The 20374-nt window shown below is 43.3% G+C and overlaps 1 protein-coding gene across 2 annotated transcripts in view; it reads left to right on the top strand.

Annotated features, from left to right (window-relative positions):
- Positions 1–20374, top strand: part of RELA (RELA proto-oncogene, NF-kB subunit) — a 111009-nt gene that overhangs the window by 9029 nt on the left and 81606 nt on the right. For both annotated transcript variants that reach the window (XM_073605224.1, XM_073605223.1), the window contains exon 2: positions 18658–18699. In XM_073605224.1, the coding sequence (XP_073461325.1) occupies positions 18658–18699 (42 nt within the window). The remainder of the gene's footprint in view (positions 1–18657; positions 18700–20374) is intronic.

Genomic DNA, 20374 nt, shown 5'->3' with positions numbered 1-20374 from the left:
GTCTTATCAAGCCTTCTGGTTCAATATTTTGAGCCAAGTCATGTTCCTTGGCAGGGGCTGTGTGGGAATCTCCCATCCGGTCTTCAGATAGCCCCGGCTGGAAGGTTTTTTTTTTTTTTTTTTTCGGGCCTGCATGAAGGCCTCATCACCATCTCATCAGTCTTTCGTGTGTAGTGTCTTGGTTTCAGCAGACAGACATACTTTCGCAGCCGATCAAGGTACTGGAGGCAGTAATTTCCAAGAGGGGCTTGGTCTGGTTCTTCACCTCCATTCGGTAGGTGGTGGGTTGTCCCAATGGGGTGTCCAATGGCAAGTTGCCGATATCGTTTGTTACTTTTTGACTGCCCTCTTTCACCAGCACTCCATTGGATCTTGGATTCCTGCAGGGGGGGGGGTGGCAGGGTTTCCATTAATTTAGTTGATTTCCTGTTGGGTGGAGACCCTGGTTACCACCCAAGGATCTATAATCCCTCTCAGGGTGTGTGTTGAGCCATCTATATATATATATATATATATATATATATATATATATATATATATATATATATATATATATATATATTAATTAATAATAAAAAAAAAATATCTATCTATCTCTCGTTATTTGTTGCGGACATCGTCGCCAAAGTGCACCTGTACCGGGATGGTTGATACAGAATAATTTTTGTGATACACAAGATCCTCTCTTCTTTTATTATCTGGCTGGTTGCAGAAAATCCCTCCATTTGCAGTCCAAATGTAGATGAGAGAATCATTGTACGTGTCTCAATCCCTGTTTGGTGAAGGAAAACGATGAGCTGCTCGTTGTCTTGACAACACCTGGAAATTAAAGCCTGACTCCGGACAAAAAAGCTTCCCATGCAGTGGGACTGTGCCTGCACTGCATGGATCGACTTCTTATTTTTGTCTAGTGCAGGGGTGTCCAATTTTTTGACCTTGCTGGATAACATTGGAAGAAGAGGCATGCATTGTCTTGGGCCACACATAAAATACATTAACAATAACGATAGCTGATGAGTAGAAAGTCTACGTCCTTGGGTTGAAGTGGTTATACGAGGACCATAGCTGCAGTCATGACCCCTTAATTTGTCCTTTTCAGCTGGAGATGTTGAATCATTTAAAAGCAATTTCCTGAGTCTCGGAACTTCCACAATCATCACTATGGTCTAAAACTGGAAGCGAAGAGGGTTTTGTTACTTTTGGTTTCACTCAGATATAAACAAGCCAGTACTGGCATGTGAAAGCATCTGGTCAAACCAAGTGCTAGGAGAGATCTGGGTTTCAAAGCCAGCTTTCTGCTGCACATGCATGAGCTGGGCTGTGCTTTGCTAATGGTCTCTCAACCTTCTGGGACCTGTAATGTGTCCCAAACCTACCTATCAAAACTGGGTAATGGGATGACCTAAAGCGTGACTTCCCCTTTAACTTCCTGTCTTGGATATACAATCAGTTGTCCCTGTTGGGAGATTTCCCCTCATCTCTTGCTGTTATGACCGTTTCCCCTTACTTTCCTCTCTGACTGTGGTTGCCAGGGCATATAGAGGTTTTTAATCTCCACAGCAGGGGCATGAACTGTAGCAAAAACCTTAGCAGTGTTCTTTATTCAAACTCCTAAAAGGTTTTCCTTTATGTACAGGTGAAAGTGATAGAATTAAAAACTTTATTTTTTTTTAATACCAAACTTGTTATACATGCCTGCTTCTGTGTAATGGATTTGCACATTGGAGTGGCCCAATCCTTTTCTTCTGGGGTCCCTTGCCATCTCTCCTGGCTTCTCCCTTCTGGGTGTACCGCTATAGGAAGTAGTTTTTTATTGTGGTACACCTGCAGGCTCGATCCTGAGTTACGCTGCCTGCATTTATAGACGCAGACAACACAACTCTGCCCTACCCCCTGCTTCTTCACCATAGTATTTGACTGACAGCAGTGGGAGCCAATGACTCCCCCCTGCCTCATTAATGCCTGTGAGTGTGGGGAGTGCTGCTACAGATGGGCACAGGGCTGGATCGAGTGAGGGTAAGTATAGGGGGGGGGGGTGACACTACTACCTAAAAAATTTTCCGTAGTGCAGGGAATGTATAAACCACTTTAATACCAGGCACTGTCGCCCCTTCCTGCCCAGGAAAATGTTCAGCTTTCAGCGCTGTCACACTTTGACAATTGCACAGTCATGCAACACTTTACCCAAACAAAATTTTTATCATTTTCTTTCCACAAATATAGCTTTCTTTTGGTGGTATGTTTGATCACCTCTTGGGGTTTTTATTTTTTGCTAAACAAACTAAAGACCGAAATTAAAAAAAAAAAAAAAAAAAAAAAAATTTCTTTGTCAAAACTTTGTTTTCTCATTCACTGATGAGCGTCTGTGACGGGCGCGGACAGGCGGCTGTGACGGGTGTTACTGCTGGGCTCTGATTGGCACTAATAGTATTTTATTGGGGCACTGCTGGCAGCTGTTGGGCACTGATTGGCAGCTGATGGGGGGGGGGGGGGGGGGGCTGTGCTGATAATAAATGTGCTGATTATCGGCACAGACCCCCACTCGGACAGGGAGAGCCGCAATCGGCTCTCCCTGTCGGCGCAAACCGAGGAATGTCGTTTACCAGCACTTCCTGGTTCACGCGATGATCAGCTGTGATTGGTCATAGCTGATCACGCTGTAAGAAGCCTCTGATAGAGGCTCCTTACCACGATCAGAGACACCGCACTCTGCGATCGCTGCATGTTATGCTGCTGGACGTCATATGACGCCCAGTCAAGATAACGGAAGCACCGGCCGGCCGTTAATCTGCTATTGGCCGGGCGGGAAGTGGTTAAGGTGAAACATTTTTAGGGTTTTAGAACCACTTTAAAGTGTAAGTAAACCCTCCTGTTGTTTTCAGCCAAGGAAGCTGCCATCTTTGCCTCTGTTTAATCTACAGCTGCCATGATGCTGCACATGTGATCAGTTATGACACCAGCCATTGGATGGTTTGACAGTTTGGTTGAGAGCACAACCAATGGGAGTGCTGCATTTCCGGCACGTGCCGGAAATTAAACTGTTTTATGGCTGGGTTTACTACCGCTTTAAGCAGCTCAAGAGCGTGTCTTAAGTTTCCCAAATCTGAAAAGTATGTCAATTTCAGACATATGACCCTTTAGATGTGTAGCTTGTTCCTACCAGAAAGATATTGTGGCAGGGCAGCCTGGCCAAGCAAAATCATGTACCTGTATGTGATTTTGTGTACGTGGTGAAGGGAGCTCCCGCAGTGACTGGACACAGCGGGAGCCAATTGGCGTGTCCAGCGACCTGCTGATCGTTCTGTGGAGAGACTGAGCAGCGGTGTGCCTATGTAAACAAGGCAAACCGCTAATCTGTCATGGAACAAAGGAGAGATCGTGGGGTTCATTTACTAAAGGCAAATCCACTGTGCACTGGAAGTGCAGTTGCTGTAGATCTGAGGGGGACATGCAAGGAAAATAAAAAAAACTGCATTTTTGCTTGTACGTGATTGGATGATAAAATCAGCAGAACTTCCCCTCATTTCAGATCTTCCCCCTCAGATCTAAAGCGACTGCACTTATGGTACAAAGTGGATTGCCTTTAGTAAATCGACTCCTTGGTGTCAGATTTGTCCTCCGCATTGTCGCAGTCCCACTAAAAATCGCTGATTGCTGCCATTACTATTAAAAACAATAAAAAAGTAAAGTCCCTAAATATATACAATAGATTTTGGATGCTGTAACTTTTGCACAAACCCATCACTATATGCTTATTGGGACTTTTTACCAAAAATATGTAGCAGAATACACATTGGTCTAAATTGAGGAAGAAACTTGATTTGTTTTTTGTTTTATTTGTATTTGTATTTTTTTTTATTTATTGGGAATGTTTTGTAGCATAGATAGATAGATATGGGCGGCACAGTGGTGTAGTGGGTAGCACTATCACCTAGCAGTAACAAGGGTTGCTGGTTCAAATCTCAACCACAACACTACCTGCCTGGAGTTTGCATGTTCTTCCTGTGCCTGCGTGGGTTTCCTCCGGGTACTCCAGTTTCCTCCCACACTCCAAAGACATGCTGGTAGGTTAATTGGCTTCTGTCTAAACTGGCCCCTGTATATGAATGTGAGTTGGGACCTTAGATTGTAAGCTCCTTGAGGGTAGGGACTGATGTAAATGTACAATGTATATGTAAAGCGCTGCGTAAATTGATGGCGCTATATAAGTACCTTAAATAATAATAATAGATATAATGTTATATATGAGTTGCTCAAATACCACCAAAAGAAAGCTCTAATTATGGGGAGAAAAAAGAACATCAATTTTAATTGAGCACAGTGTCGCACGACCGCGCAATTTTCAGTCAAAGCAACGCAGTGCCATATTGCAAAAAATGGCTTGGTCAGGAAGTGGGTAAACTTTCAGAGCTGAAGTGGTTAAGGGCCCATTTACACTAGAAGCTATATGTTTACGGAACGTTTTTGCATGCACAGTGACATGCATTTTTATTTCCATTTGTGATGCATTTTTCTTAAGCTTGCATTTCATTTGAGGTCACTTTTGTCTTTGGGCTTTTATGTGTATTGAAATTTACATAAGACCTAGCACTTGGTTTAAATTAATAAACGACTACTGCACCTGAAAACTCCTGAATACTATACTCAAAATAAAACCACGCCAATATACTTTGGCAAAATGGTTCGTTCGCGAATCGCCATATGGGTATGTCTGTACCCTTTTTTTTTTTTTTTTTTTTTTTTTTTTTTTTTGCGTGGCTGGTAGGCGCGATTGCCGCCGGCCACCCGCGATCACATGCACGAGAGCAGGAACAGGGATTTGTGTGTGTAAACGCACAAATCCCTGTTCTGTCAGGGCAGATTTTAAACATTTTTGGCGATTCTTTCTTCTTCTTTCTTTCAAGTAAAAAAAAAAAAAAAAAATTTATATTTTTGTTTATAGCGCATACTGTAAATAAAAACCGCAGAGGTGATCAAATACCACCAACAGCTCTATTTGTGGGGAAAAAAAGACGTCAATTTTAATTGGGTACAGCGTCGCACGACCGCACAATTGTCAGTTAAAGCGACGCAGAGCCATATTGCAAAAATGGCCTGGTCATTAAAGTGGGTGTAAACCCACTCATTCTTTCTAAACTACTGCCATAGTGGTTATCTATCTATAAGGATATACATGTATCCTTACCTGTCAAATGTCTCCCCTCTGTCTGTTATGAGACCCGAAGAACTGCAGATTCTGTGGGTGGGTCTGTTGTCTGGAGCTCATGGGTAGAGTCGTGATGTCAGACTCCCCGCCCACCTCTACACTCCCCTTGTCAACATGCATTTTCTCCTGTGTATTTCTCGCACTGAACTTCTGCTATGATCACTAACATCCATTCAAAACCCAAAAGTCACCACATGACTTCAGCATGCCCAATCATGCTGAGGTGTGGAGCAGCCAATCCTGGGAGAGCTGGAGAAGAAAGGAGGAGGGGATCTGAAGTACACAGAATGCCTCTCACACTCCTGCATGAGATATGTAAATCACCTGTCACAGCAAGGGGGAAGAACTGACTCCTATTTCTCTGTGTGTCAGTTTTTACCTTTCTGAAAAAAAGATAAGAGGACTGCTCAGAGCTGGATTAACTCTTTGTGGCAAGACTGGGCACAGATGACATTAAATCCTATACTGTACAAGGTGCAAGCCTTTTAATTAAAATATTTTTTTGGGTTTCCACTTCTTTAAGCAGCCATATCTTCCAGTCTGTAAGTGGTTAGTAAATTAACCCCTAAGCCTCTTACCAGACAGGAATGATGATCACAAGTGCTTTTTTTTCCAAAAGGAGGACCGATGCTCTCACCATCAGACTTCCAAGTATGTTTGTGGCCCCGCCAGCAGCAATGATGTCCCCACAGCAAGAATATATGCAGTTAACTCTCTAGCCACCAAACTCTCACTCTGACAGGCATCAGTTAAAAGCAAGAAAGGAGAAGCCTCATAATGCAGTACTCCATAAGCAACATTTTAATATGACGGTTATTGCACTTATATATGGAAGAAATAGGGCAAGCGGTATGACAATCCAGACTGCACGGCCGCGGGACCTGCTGGCGCACCCATGCATGTTGACGTCACAGATTCGTTAAATGGTTTTATGTGTACTGCATTGCAGTGCATTTACATGCATGTATGAGCATTTCTGTTCAAAAAGTGCAGCCTGCTTTACTTTTTTATTTTATTATTTTTTTTCACTGCACTAGTTTAAACTTTGCGATACGATAATAGGTCAAAAATGCATCCCACTGAATGGGCCCTAAAAGACTCTTGGAAAGTGGAGAAAATGTCTAAGCTTTCATATGCAGTGGGGTCCACTTCGCTCAGCAGGGGATCCTTGGGCATATCCCCTGTTGAATTGGAGCCGAACAGAATGTAGATCAGTGTTTTGACATCCCTGGGATACCTTACAGGAGCAGGCAGTTGCACACTGATGGGAAGTGTCCATGCACTACTTGGAGAGCTTAACAGCGTCCTAGTAGTTCATTGAGAACTACAGTTGTGCTCATAATTTTACATATCCTGGCAGAATTTGATTTCTTGGCCATTTTTAGAGAATATGAATGATAACACAAACTTTTCTTTCACTCGTGGTTAGTGTTTGGCTGAAGCCATTTATTATCAATCAACTGTTTTTACTCTTTTTAAATCATCATGGCAACAAACTACCTAAATGACCCTGATCAAAATTTACATACTCCAGTTCTTAATACCGTGTATTGCCCCCTTTACCACTAATGACAGCTTGAAGTCTTTTGTGGTATTTGTGGATGAGGCTCTTTATCTTCTCCGATGGTATAGCTTCCCATTCCTCTTGGCAAAAAGCCTCCAGTTCCTGTAAATTCTTGGGCGGTCTTGTATGAACTGCACGTTTGAGATCTCCCCAGAGTGGCTCAATGATATTGAGGTCAGGAGAATGAGATGGCCGCTCCAGAACCTTCACTTTATTCTGCTGTAGCCAATGAGAGGTCGACTTGGCCTTGTGTTTTGGATCATGGTCATGTTGGAATGTCCGAGTACGTCCCATGTGCAGCTTCCTGGCTGACGAATGCAAATGTTCCTCCAGTATTTTTTGATAACATGCTGCAATTATCTTGCCAACAATTTTGACCAAACTTCCTGTACCTTTTTGTAGCTCACACATCCCTAAAACGTCAGCGATCCACCTCCGTACCCTTCTTTTTTTTTTTTTTTTTTTTTTTTTAACATAGGCCTTGTTGACTCCTCTCCAAATGTAGCGTTTATGGTTATGGCCAAAAAGCTCAATTTTGGTCTCATCACTCCAAATGTCTTTGTGCCAGAAAGTTTGAGGCTTGTCTTGGTGCTGTTTGGCGTATTGTAAGCAGGATACTTTGTCGCATTTGCCTAGTAATGGCTTTCTTCTGGCGACTCGACTAGGGCTGAAACAACTAATCGATTCATCGACAACTAATCGATTATGAAATTAATCGATTACTATTTTCATAATCGATTAATCGGTTAGCCGATTAGTTGGCCTGCATACAGAATGCATTCTTTGTTTACATATCAGGAAATACAGTGCAGCACACATACAGCTCAGTACATCTTCCATACATGTCAGTAAGTGCCTGAGAACTTGTGAATGTATGAGGAGCAATGCCCCATGGGACATGTAGTCCCGGGCAGGAAGTGAGTGGTTCTAAAGGCAGAAGTTTTCTTTACCTTTCTATTGGGGCTCTCTATACTATACTTAACGCACAGCAAAAAGCAGTGTAGAAACAGATCAAAAGCAAACTGCATAGGTGTGTACTGAGCCTTATGCTGGCCACACCGATCAATTTTCAGATGAGAATATTCATATGAAAAATCTTTGTACATTCGCTGAATGAAAGAATGTTGTTTGAAATTTTCACTTGCTTTCAACATTCTGTTTTAAAATAATGTAATTTCTGAACGAAAACAACATACACTGTCTGAAAATTTCTTTGACCAAGAAGTTTTCTAAATTTTCCCGTCACTGTGGTTGAAAACAAACTTCGATTTGACCCCACTAACGATTCGAAAATCAAACGAACTTTCTTAAAATTACATTTTTTTCTTTTTTAAGAAAGACATTGTTTTTGTATGGCCAGCATATAATATGTTAGTTGTTAAAGACTGTTTTGCAGATTTTCAAACAGAACTAACAGTCTGATGATATTTACCAGATTCAACCTCTAATAGCATATACAGTATAGCTCTTCTAATAGCATATACAGTATAGCTCTTCTAATAGCATATACAGTATAGCTCTTCTAATAGCATATACAGTATAGCTCTTCTAATAGCATATACAGTATAGCTCTTCTAATAGCATATACAGTATAGCTCTTCTAATAGCATATACAGTATATCTCTTCTGTCTGTTATTCTAAGAGTGGATTAGAGATTTTGCTCTCTAACTATATAGTTGGTTATTTATATTTACCACTGCATAGAGATATTTAAGAATAAATTGCCTTTTTTTAAAACTTTACATATTAACTAAATTATACACCACACTATTCTTTAAGGTTATTAACCGATTAATCAAAACAATAATCGGCCAACTAATCGATTATGAAAATAATTGTTAGTTGCAGCCCTAGACTCGACCATGCAGCCCATCTTGCTTCAAGTGCCTCCTTATTGTGCATCTTGAAACAGCCACACCACAGGTTTTCAGAGAGTCCTGTATTTCACCTGAAGTTATTTGTAATCAGAGTCTTCACTTGGAAATGCGATAATCCTAACTACCAAGACCTGAGGTGTGCCTTGGCCTAGCTGGTCAGTATGCCTAAAAGAGGGCATACCCTGAATGAATATGTATGAAATGTAAATGAAATGATGAAAGTATGGGGGAACAGGTGGGTGGGAACCCGGAAACAAGCTGGAGGGAGGGATATATAGCCCTCGCACTCCTACAAATTCATGCTAGCCTGCGGCCAGCCTTCCAACTTATGGGTTTTTCTTTGCACCCCAAACAATTTTCCTGGCAGTTGTGGCTGAAATTTTAGTGGGTCTACCTGACTGTGGTTTGGTTTCAACAGAACCCCTCATTTCCACTTCTTGATTAGAGTTTGAACGCTGCTGATTGGCATTCTCAATTCCTTGGATATCTTTTTTTTTTTTTATAGCCCTTTCCTGTTTTATACAGTTCAATTACCTTTTCCTGCAGATCCTTTGACAATTCTTTTGCTTTCCCCATGACTCAGAATCATCAATGCAGCACTGGATGAAAGATGCAAGGGTCTGTCAGGAGTCCAAAAACATTGACCTTTTAAACACACACTAATTACAAGCAAACAGATCACAACTGAGGATGGTTACCTTTTAATAGCCGTTCAAACCTCTATGGTGTCCTTTTATGAAAGTGCGGTAAAATACCGCTTTTCAGTTCTCAGGCATTCTCAGAGGAGATCGCTCTCCTCTGAGTGCCTGTTTATGAAAGTGTGTAGATCACTTCTCATGTTGAGTTGAGGAGCGATCTACAAACGCCGGGAACTCCTGAGAATGGCTCCTCTCACTATAATCTCGTGTGATGTAGCGGGATTACAGTATGAGGAACCATAAAATACAAAAGTTTAACACAAATCAGCACACATTATTCCCCAACATATTAATAAAATAATAAAGTTAAATTCCCCCTATACAATATACATTAACCTAATTATAAAAAAAACATTGTTTTTATCAATATTTAAAGATCATACATGTCCCTATTTAAATGTGAATGGTGTATAGTAAATGAATGTAATGCACATATGTAATGCAGCTATACACCATTCATATAAATGCAAAATACATTTATAATCATTAAAAAAATAATTTTAATAAAGTATACAAGTATAAATATTTATTAAATTAAAATAAAATATATTTCATAATTGATAAACATAAAAATTGATAAACTGGTGCAATGCGAGAACACTGCGAATCCACTGCGGGTTCCCGCATCGCACCGACTCGCATGTCAGTTCACACTGCCATATGCGAATCGCTGGAGAGTGTGAATACATTGTTAACGACACCCCCAGTTCAGCTTGCATATCGCACTGCGAACTGACAGTCCGGACATGAATCACACATGCGATCCGATTCTGGTCCGAACAGAAAAAAGGGTCCTGTGCGTGTTTGCACCGAATGCGGTGCGATATCAGCCATACTATCTGTACAGCTGATATCGCACCGCACAGACATCGCATGTAATGTGAATGGCAGTGTTCTGCGAATAACATGCGATGCCTGTGCGATGTCCTGCATCGCACAAGTGTGAACTGGGCCTAAAAGTTAACACCCCCAAATCAGTTCCCATATCGCAGTGCGATCTGCAAACTTGGACAGTAATCGAATCGCATGGGTGTGAACACCCATGCGATCCGATTCTGCTGTGGACCAAAAAAAGGGTCCTGTAAGAGTTTGGTCCGAGGGCAATGCAAATTTAGCAATACTATCTGTATGGCTGAAATCGCATCGCACAGAGATCGGATGTGATTTTTGCACTGCAGTGCGGTGCGAATCACATCCGATCTCGGACACCGCAGCAGTGGGAACTGGCCCTAAATCATATTGCATTTGTACCAAAATGGTACAGGACCCTTTATTTGGTCCGCACTGGAATCGGATCACACCCATGCGATCCGATTCCTGCACCATTACATAGTTCGCACTGCGATCTGTAAAATGATCTGGGGGTGTCATTAACTTTACATTGACACCCGCAGTGATGCGCAAATGTCAATGTAGGTGCGATGTGAAAACCCACACAGGAATCACGCTGGTTCACGCATCGCACAAGTGTGAACCCAGCCAGAGACGTGAACATCAAAAAAAAAATATATATATATATATATATATATATATATATATATATATATATATATATATATATATATATATATATATATATATATATATTTATATTAGGGGTGTTGAAATTAATCGTTGAATCGATGCATCGGGATTCGACTGTCCACGATGCGGCATCGATTCTGTAGCCTTAAGAAATCGATTATTGAGGATGACGTCATCCTCGCGCCGTGCCGCCGCACCATGCCCTGCCTCCGAGTGGAGCTGAAAGCCGAAGTTTCTGCGCCGTTTTGATCCGCCTCCCACTGACGTCACCCCCCTGTGTCGCGAGGAGAGGAGGCCTTCCATTCATCCCCTTCTCTCTCCCCTCATCGTCCCACCCCCTCACCAGCCAATAGATAGTGATCCCAGGCGGCGTCATGGTGGTGGAATGCGGAAGTGAGGAGCCACGCTGTGTGCACGTTGGAAACATGGAGCGCCGGAGCTTGTGGTGGCTGGAGCTGTCCCTGCTGCTAAGAGTGGTGGCCGCGGCCGGCTTCTGGAGCACGGAGCTCCGAGGAGGAGAGTGGAGCCATCAGTGCTTTTGGTCCCGGAAGGTTTCAGAGCGGTGATGGAGGAGGATGAGGCAGAGCTGGAGGAGAGCCAGAAGAGCAGTAGAGCCAGGTGAGGGGGCCATGGGGAGGACACTGAGAACTAAAGACTGACATGGTAAGGGAGGTGCCAGACTGTATGCAATAAAACCAAAAATGGTGTGCAGTGCTTTGCAGTGACAAATGTACAAAAGAGTGTTAAGTACGTAGTGAACAAATATAGTCATAATCTGTGATCTGATTGAAAGAAATCTTCTGTATATTCAAAGTAATTCCAGTGCTGAGTGTTCTCTGCTGTGTTCAAATCATTCCTGATTTCTGGTGAATGATTTGAACACAGCAGAGAACACTCAGCACTGGAATTACTTTGAATACACAAAAGATTTCTTTTAATCAGATCACAGATTATATATTTCAGGACTATATTTATTCACTACGTAAGACTCTTTTGTGCATTTATTATCACCACAAAGCACTGCACACCATTTTTTGTTTTATTGCCCTATCTGCATGCTCACTGTGTAGAAGTGGGGGGGGGGGGGCTGCGGCGGTGAAGAGCAGAGGACTGTGTGGATGCTGGTCGAGAAGGATGGGAATTGGTCTGTGGTGACACTGGGCAGGGGAGCGCTATGGTAATAGTATTATATGGTGACAGGTTAGTGGTGAGGGGGGGCGGGGTATTGGTCATCTTGGATAGGACAGTCTGGCACCTCCCTTACCATGTTCAGCAGGTCTGCAGTCTCTGATCATCTCCTGTACCATGTCTGCAGTCTCTGACCATCTCCTGTATCATGTCTGCAGTCTCTGACCATCTCCTGTATCATGTCTGCAGTCTCTGACCATCTCCTGTATCATGTCTGCAGTCTCTGACCATCTCCTGTATCATGTCTGCAGTCTCTGACCATCTCCTGTATCATGTCTGCAGTCTCTGACCATCTCCTGTATCATGTCTGCAGTCTCTGACCATCTCCTGTATCATGTCTGCAGTCTCTGACCATCTCCTGTAGTATGTCTGCAGTCTCTGATCATCTCCTGTAGTATGTCTGCAGTCTCTGATCATCTCCTGTATTATGTCTGCAGTCTCTGATCATCTCCTGTATCATGTCTGCAGTCTCTGATCATCTCCTGTATCATGTCTGCAGTCTCTGATCATCTCCTGTATCATGTCTGCAGTCTCTGATCATCTCCTGTATCATGTCTGCAGTCTCTGATCATCTCCTGTATCATGTCTGCAGTCTCTGATCATCTCCTGTATCATGTCTGCAGTCTCTGACCATCTTCTGTAGTAATTTGGGGGCAATCTGGAGCTCCTCTTTAAGTTGTCTGCTGTGTTTACACTTTGCTACATGCAGGGAGTGTTGTCTTTTTTTTAAGAACAGATACAATTTTAAAAATGGAGTTCTTCTGACTACTTAAATTTTTTGGATGAGTAATCGTGATGCATCGTGAATCGTGGACCTGATAATCGTAATCGAATCGTGAGGCCAGTGAAGATGCGCACCCCTAATATAAATATATATATATATATATATATATATATATATATATATATATATATATATATATATATTCCTATCCTGCTGGTTTTGGGGTGTGTAATGGTGGGGAAGGTGTGCTCTGACTGTTTGGTGAAAGAAGTCAAAAGACTTCTTGCTTTCTCCAGATTACTCAGCCAGTTTCAGGCTTCTCACTCTGATTCTCCACTTCTGAAATGGTGAATCAGAAAGTGAGGTGCCGAGATCGCACCTTCATAAACTGGCCGTTTCTGTGAAGTCAGTTACAAATTCTCACTCTGCTGAGATAATCAGCGGAGAACATGTTCTCCACTGATTATCTCAGTTTCATAAACTGGTAATGAGCTGAGATCAGCGGTGAGACTCGGGATCGCCGCTGATCTCAGTTTCATAAAAGGACACCTTTGTGTCAACAGGCCGAAATCACCAGGGTATGTAAACTTTTTTGATCAGGGCCATTTGGGTAGTTTCTGTTGCCATTATGATTTAACAAGAGTAAACACAGTTGATTTGATAATAAATGGCTTCAGCCAAACACTAACCATGAGTGAAAGAAAAGTTTGTGTTATCATTCATATTCTCTGAAAAATGGACATGAAATCATAAATTCTGCCAGTGTACGTAAACTTATGAGCACAACTGTATAAGCGGAAAGCCTCAAAGGCTTTTGCTACGTGTGGTTCACAGGGACCTGTAAATGCATGATGTGGGTGCAGATGTCACAACGGGCGATCGGGGGGGGAGCGCTGCTGCAACAGTAACATGTTATACCCTGAATATGGGTGTAACATGCTAGAAAAGGTGAAATTCTCCTTTTGACAGTGGTCAATGTAAGCAAGTCTAGCCCTCAGCTGTAAAGAGAAGACTTTGAACTGCAGGTTTTGACGAGTCATGTTGCAGTAAGACACCTTTCACACTGAGGCGTTTTTCAGGTGCTTTTGGGCCAAAAATAGTGCCTGTAAAGCACCTGAAAAAACTTCCCCTGCCAAATTACTTTTTGGGTGCTTCGACAGCGCTGCCCATTCAATTCAATTGGCAGGGGCGGTGGAGGAAAGGTGTATACACTGCTCAATGCAGTGTAAAAAAAAAAAAAAAAAAAAAAATTGTCATTTGAAAAAATGACAATAGAAAAATGGCCCTTTAAGACGTATGGGCGGGAGTGATGTTTTGACATAGCTTCCGCCCTGCTATAGTATAAGGGTGGGTGGGGACCATCCTCCCCTCACTCTCCATACCCAGCCACGGACAGGTCCCGATCGCCTCTGCCGATGCGGAGGGCGCGGGAGAGGGGGTGACCCCCCTCTCCTGCAGTCGATAACGGTGATCTCGTGGCGAATCCGCCACAGAGACCACCATTATCGTAAACAGAACCGCCGGCCGAAAAGATGGATACCTCGGTTGTGGCAGCAGCTGCTGCTGCTGTTACCGAGATCCATCTTTAAACTGCCGACGTATATGTACAGGAGCCGGTCGTCAAGTGGTTAAAGAATACCCTTACCCTAAATAAAAACATTTTCCTCCTCTCACCTCCCCTCCCCTCTCTCCCCCTGATTTTGGAGGATCTGGGCTGCTCTGTGCAAATCCACTGCAACAGAGAAGGTAAGTAGAACATGTTTGTAAAGCTTTGTTATTTTTATAGGAAAAAAAAAAAAAAATAAATAATTTTAAAAAAAGTCATAAGATCAGTAGTTTCCTCCTGAGGCAGTGCTGTGGTGTGTGTTTTTTTTTTTTTTTTTTTTGTTTGTTTTTTTTTTTTTTTCCCATAAGGCTGCATTCACACCTGAGCATTTTGTTTTCAGGCAGAAAGTCGTGCGTTTTTTCTGTGATTTTGCACAGTTCAAAAGGTCACCAATGTGAAAAACTCCTGTAATCTGCTCAAAAAGAAGCTCATGTACTTTTTTGAGCTTCAGACATTTTGCCCAAGGCTACAGAATGCTCAGATATGAACAGGGGCAATTTAAAAGAATGGGATTTTGCTTGTTGGGCATTTTTTCGGACGTTTTACGAGCTGAAAATGCTCACGTGCAAATGCAGCCTAAAGCCCAACTTCACCAAAAATATTTTTGCTTATACCTACCCCCAACCCCCCCCCCCCCCCCCCCCGCCCAAACCAGGGTCATCCCCCATATGGCAGCAGGTTGGCTCTCCTGTGCAAATCGCCGTAGCTGTACGACGGCTCGCACGATAGTTGGCACACAGGGTCAAGTGGACTTGATATCCGCCGGTTACCCGCGATCGCCTAGTACAGAGGCAGAATGGGGATCTGCCTTTTGTAAACAAGGCGGAGCCCCATTCTGACAGATCTACTGTTCCCAGTGATCTCTGTCATGTCCCTGCCAGCCCATCCCACCCCACCCAGAGTTAGAACACACCCAGGGAACACAATTAACCCCTTGATCATCCCCTACTGTTAACCCCTTCCCTGCCAGTGTCATTTTTACATTGATCAGTGCTAAAATACACTGATCAATAATGTCACTGGTCCCCAAAAAGTGTCATTTGGGGTCAGATTTGTCCACCGCAATGTCGCAGTCTTGCTAAAAAACGCAGATTGCCACCATCGCCAGTAAAAAACGATAAATTCCCTAAATCTATCCCATAGTCTGTAGACTCGATAAGTTTTGCATAAACCAAGCAACCCCCCACCCCACACACACACACACACACACACACACACACGGTTAAATACTACCAATAGAAAGGGGGAAAAAAAGTCAATTTTGTTTGGGTACAGCGTCGCACGACCACGCAATTGTCAGTTAAAGTGACGCAGTGCCCTATTGCAAAAAACTGCCTGGTCATTAAGGGGGCAAATCTTTCTGGGGCTAGAGAGAGAGAGAGAATAACAAGGCAGTGAATACATTACACTTTAAATGAACCTATGGCTAATGAGGATAGTCCTAAATGTAAAAGTGTGACTGTGGTGTTAAACCTGGGTGCTACATGACGGGTTTCGGCTACTGGATGATGCGCTTTGTTTAAATAAGCCACAGCTTTATGTTTAAAAAAGATCTCCAGTCTTAATAATTATTTTACAGTGGAACCTGTGATTACGAGCATAATCCGTTCTACGAGTATGCTCGTAATCCAATGTACTTGCATATCAAAGCGAGTTTTCCCATTGAAGTCAATGGAAACGAAAATAATTTTTTCCGCATTGACTTCAATGGGATGCAATACCGCATGCGGCCAGAGGCGGGGGGCGTCGGAGAGCCTCAGAAAAGGCCCGAGGGACACTTTGGGAAACCTTGGAAAGACTCCATTCACGAGCCTTTCCGAGGTCAGTCGAACTGTCCTCTGGCCTTTCCGTGCACTTCCGAATGGCGCCGATCGGTGACTTTCGGCTCTGCTTGGCTCCGGCACCCTCCACCTCAGGCCAAAAGCGGTACTGCACACCACTTTTGGCCTGAATCCTGCTCGTTTTGCGAGACAAAACTACCAAACTGAGTTAGGAATTTTAGAAATACAGTGCTCAGTTTGCGAAATGCTCGTTATCCGCGTTACTCGAAAACCAAGGTTCCACTGTATATCTTGATTGGGGTACAAGATTTTAAAGTAATGTGTTTTTTCTTTCTTTTTTTTTTTTTTTCGTTTCCTGACTAGAAGAGTTGATATGCAAATTATCAGATGTCTGACATCCTGACAGATTAAACTAGTTCTTCACCCTGAAAATAAAAGATTAAGTCAGCAGTAGGGCTGGGAGATTTTCTTAAAAAGAAAAAATCTTCGATTCTCTTAAAAAAAAAAAAAAAAAACTCGATTCGCGATTCGAATCGAGGGTCCTTTTTTCTTTTCTCTTTTAGGCGAGGCCGCGGCTTTGGCCTAGTCCCCGGCGTCCGGCCTCGCAGACTAGGCCGAAGCCGCGGCCTCACCTAAAAACTCCTTGCCTGCAGCTTGAGGCGCTGCGGGCGTGAGTTTTTAGGCGAGGCCGCGGCTTCGGCCTAGTCCGCGGCGTCCAGCCGAAGCCGTGGACTAGGCCGAAGCCGCGGCCTCGCCTAAAACATCATGCCCGCAGCGCCTAAGGACCGGCGCGGTGAAAAAAAAAAAATCTAAAAAAATCGATTTGTTTAAATTTTGAATCGATTTGATCTCTCAACTGGATTCAAGATTAAAATCGATTTTTTTTTTTTTTTTTTTTTTTTTTTTTCCCCAGCCCTAGTCAGCAGCAACAAATACTGTAGCTGCTGATTTTTAAAGTGGTTGTAAACCCATTACAACCACTTTAACCTACAGGTAAGCCTAGATTAAGGCTTACCTGTAGGTGCAAGAAATATCTCCCAAACCTGCGCCGTAGACATTGGGTGCAGGCGCACTGAGCGTGCCGTTTCTAACGGCGATCATGCCGTTAGTGGCGGCACCAGCGCGCATGCAATGAAGTGACATCGTCGCGGCTCCGGTGCTGTGACTGGCCGGAGCCGCGACGATGTCACTCCATCGCATCCGGGATAGATGGCGGCGTCAAAGGAGGCAAACGAGAGCCGATGCCGGGGCTTCAATCTCTCAGGTAAGTAATTCATAATGAGCAAGTATGCCATGCATGCTAGCTCATTATGCCTTTGCCTTGCAGGGTGTGTTTTTTTTTTTTTTTTTTTTTTTTTTAGAGGCTTTACTTCCTCTTTAACAATAGGACCCTTGCTGTCCAGGGATTCAGCACTGTCCTCACCCGAGCTTTCTCTTCGGTTTTCTTTGGGTCTAGACGTCATGTTTTTGGTTTCCACTGCGCTTTCTGAATGGTCCTGCATCTTTCTGGGACACTTGCCTGTCCAGGGCACCCACAATGTCCTCAGCCGAAGCTGACCCGTCCCTCGGCTCTGGGTGGAGGCGCCGGCATCTTAAGTAAGGGATTCAGGAAGTGAAGCCTTGCAGCTTCACAGACTGGTTCCCTACTGCGCATGTGCGAGATTTGCTGCACGTTCCGAGTGGTCCCTTCTGTCTCCTGGGACCTGTGTCTCCCCCAGAAGACAGCGGGGGGGGGGGGGGGGGGCGGAGTAGGGGCCGGACATGGTGTAGATCACTGCGGATGCTGCGGCGAAAGATCTTTCACTGGAAGTCGGAGCAAGTACCTGTATTAGACGGGTATCTGCTCCCCCCCCCCCCCCCCTGAAAGGTGCCAAATATGACACCGGGGGGGGGGGGGGGGGATCCGCATAGCGGGATTTCCATTTTTGGGTGGAACTCTGCTTTGACAAAGGAATGGCAACAGACAGCCTTCTCACTTTAGAGAGCAGGGAGTCCTGGATTTTTATTTGACATTGGCAGCATTCCTGTTACAAAGAACATATTTACTAATATTAGTTGGCACTGTCAGATTTTGCGAAATGGAGGATCACCTAATGAAAGAAAAACAATGTACAGTGGCGTGTGAATACACCCTAAAGTAGAACTCCAGGAGACTAGGAAATTTCCCGTTGGTGGTGGGGCTGCGCCTGCACTGCAAAGGATGACTTCTTGTTTAAGTCTAGGGGGTATAGAAAAGAAGATTTGCTTACCCAATCCTCCATGCTACTAGACTGGTCCCCACTGTGTCTTCCCCATGTCATAAAGATGAATGCAAATCCCTGCATTGGACTTGAGGAGGGACAGCCGACCATGGTAAAAATATTGTACAGTACACCAAACTCCTGCAAAGAAATGTTATATTTAGTTTTTAGTTCCTGCTATTATCATATCCTATGAGCAATATGTCCTTTTTACTTTTATTTAATTCATTTTTTTTAATCTTTTACAGATTTACTACATTCATTGATGTCAAAAGAATGGATTGTATCAGGTAAGAGGATATTTGCTCTCATATCTGTTTATTCTGTGTATGTTTTGCATAAAGCATATCTTAACCCAAGAACAGAAATGTAATGCATTGCAGCTTGGCAGTCTTTTGATGTGGTAGCTTCATTAGGTTTTTTTTTTTTTAGCACTTTCCTTTTTATTGCCTACCTGCTCATTTTGCCTATAATGCACTTCCTGCCCTAGAGTAATAACATTCACTATATGGTTTCTGTAGAGGAGCAGCATTTCTACCTTAAGACATGACTAGAACAGCCCCCCCCCCCATTCTCTGATCTATAACTTTGTGTGGTTTGTAGTCAACATAGATAGCTGGGCACAATGTAACGTCTACAAATTCTGCAGGCAGAACGCTGGAGGTTATTTGCTCACAAAATGTCTGGCAGGATCAACTTTTTTTTTTTTTTCATTTTCTTCTTCTTCTTCACCTTAAATGGCCTATTTAACCAAAATTGCCAAATTAGAGGAGTTTATTCACATGAACTTAAAGATCTTTTACTGAAAAACAGTGTACTGTATGCGTCTTTGTTGTCCATCAAATTGCATGTATGTATTAAAAAAAATATATACCGTTGGCCTCTTTCCTTGTGTACGAGAGCGACCTCATGGGCATTCCAGCGAGATTGGTATTGGTGAGAATTCCAAATTTCAAAGATACTCCTGCGCAGTGCTGGAGTGCCTTCTCCATGAGATTTGTGGTCCTCTGTGTTTTCAGGATCTTTTCAGAAGGTCCATCAGGTCACTCAGTCCTGCATTGTGAGCAGAAGCCAGGATGTAAGGTAAAATATTACAGGAAAGCTATATGCTGTCAGGTTGTACTGCCAGAAAACTTACAGAAGAATGCCTCTTGATACTAGCAAGAGAATGGCAAGAAGTGTGGACTCTTCAGCTCTGCTGGGGGAAAAAAAAGTCTAACCATGATTTACAAGTGTGTGTGTTTGTTTTGTTTTTTTTTTTTTTTTTTGTTTTGTTTTTTTTCAGTCAAGATTCTTCACTACATCACTGCTTAAGCTAGTTTCTACTAAGCATCTATCTGGATTGGTCTTATCTCAGCCTAGGGTGCATTACCTTGACCCGCTGAACTGGGTGTTGTGGGGGCTTGCCTGGAAGTGACCTTCAGGCACTGGATTCTGCATTAGTTTTTAACCCCAAAAAATAAAAAACTGATCCTGCTCCTTTTTTTAAAGCGTGTTATACAGTACAGTGCTTGTGCTGTGTCATTTGGCCCCCTGTAACACCTGAAATACCTGGCTGATCCTGCCTGGCTATGTCCTTCTCTCTGTAAACTGACCACGGTTTATCATGGCTGCTGAGCCCTGACACCATGGTCAGTTTATGTGCCTCCGTCATCCGCACCCCCTCTCTGTCTCCTGTGTCCTCTCTTTCTCCCCCCTCCCTGCCTGTCAGCTCTGTATGTGTGTTAGAGCCTCTCCTCTCCTGCATCTATTAGTAGTAGGCATTTAAACTTTAAAAAACATACTGCCAGCCCCTCTCTTGTATCCAGGTATAACACTAGGTGTATGTTTATGTGGAAAACTGTACTTCTAAATACCATTTTTTCAGATCTCTTCAGAGCGGTCACGTAACTCCTAGCCATTCTCCACCCCATCTATGAGCTACAGCGGCAGGAGCCGAGTGGGCAGCACAGCGGTCACGTGACT

The sequence above is a fragment of the Aquarana catesbeiana genome, linkage group LG11 (assembly GCF_042186555.1).
Source record: "Aquarana catesbeiana isolate 2022-GZ linkage group LG11, ASM4218655v1, whole genome shotgun sequence".
In the NCBI taxonomy this organism is placed as follows: domain Eukaryota; kingdom Metazoa; phylum Chordata; class Amphibia; order Anura; family Ranidae; genus Aquarana; species Aquarana catesbeiana.
Note: the sequence above shows the minus strand (reverse complement) of the source record. Positions and strands in the feature narration are given on the sequence as shown.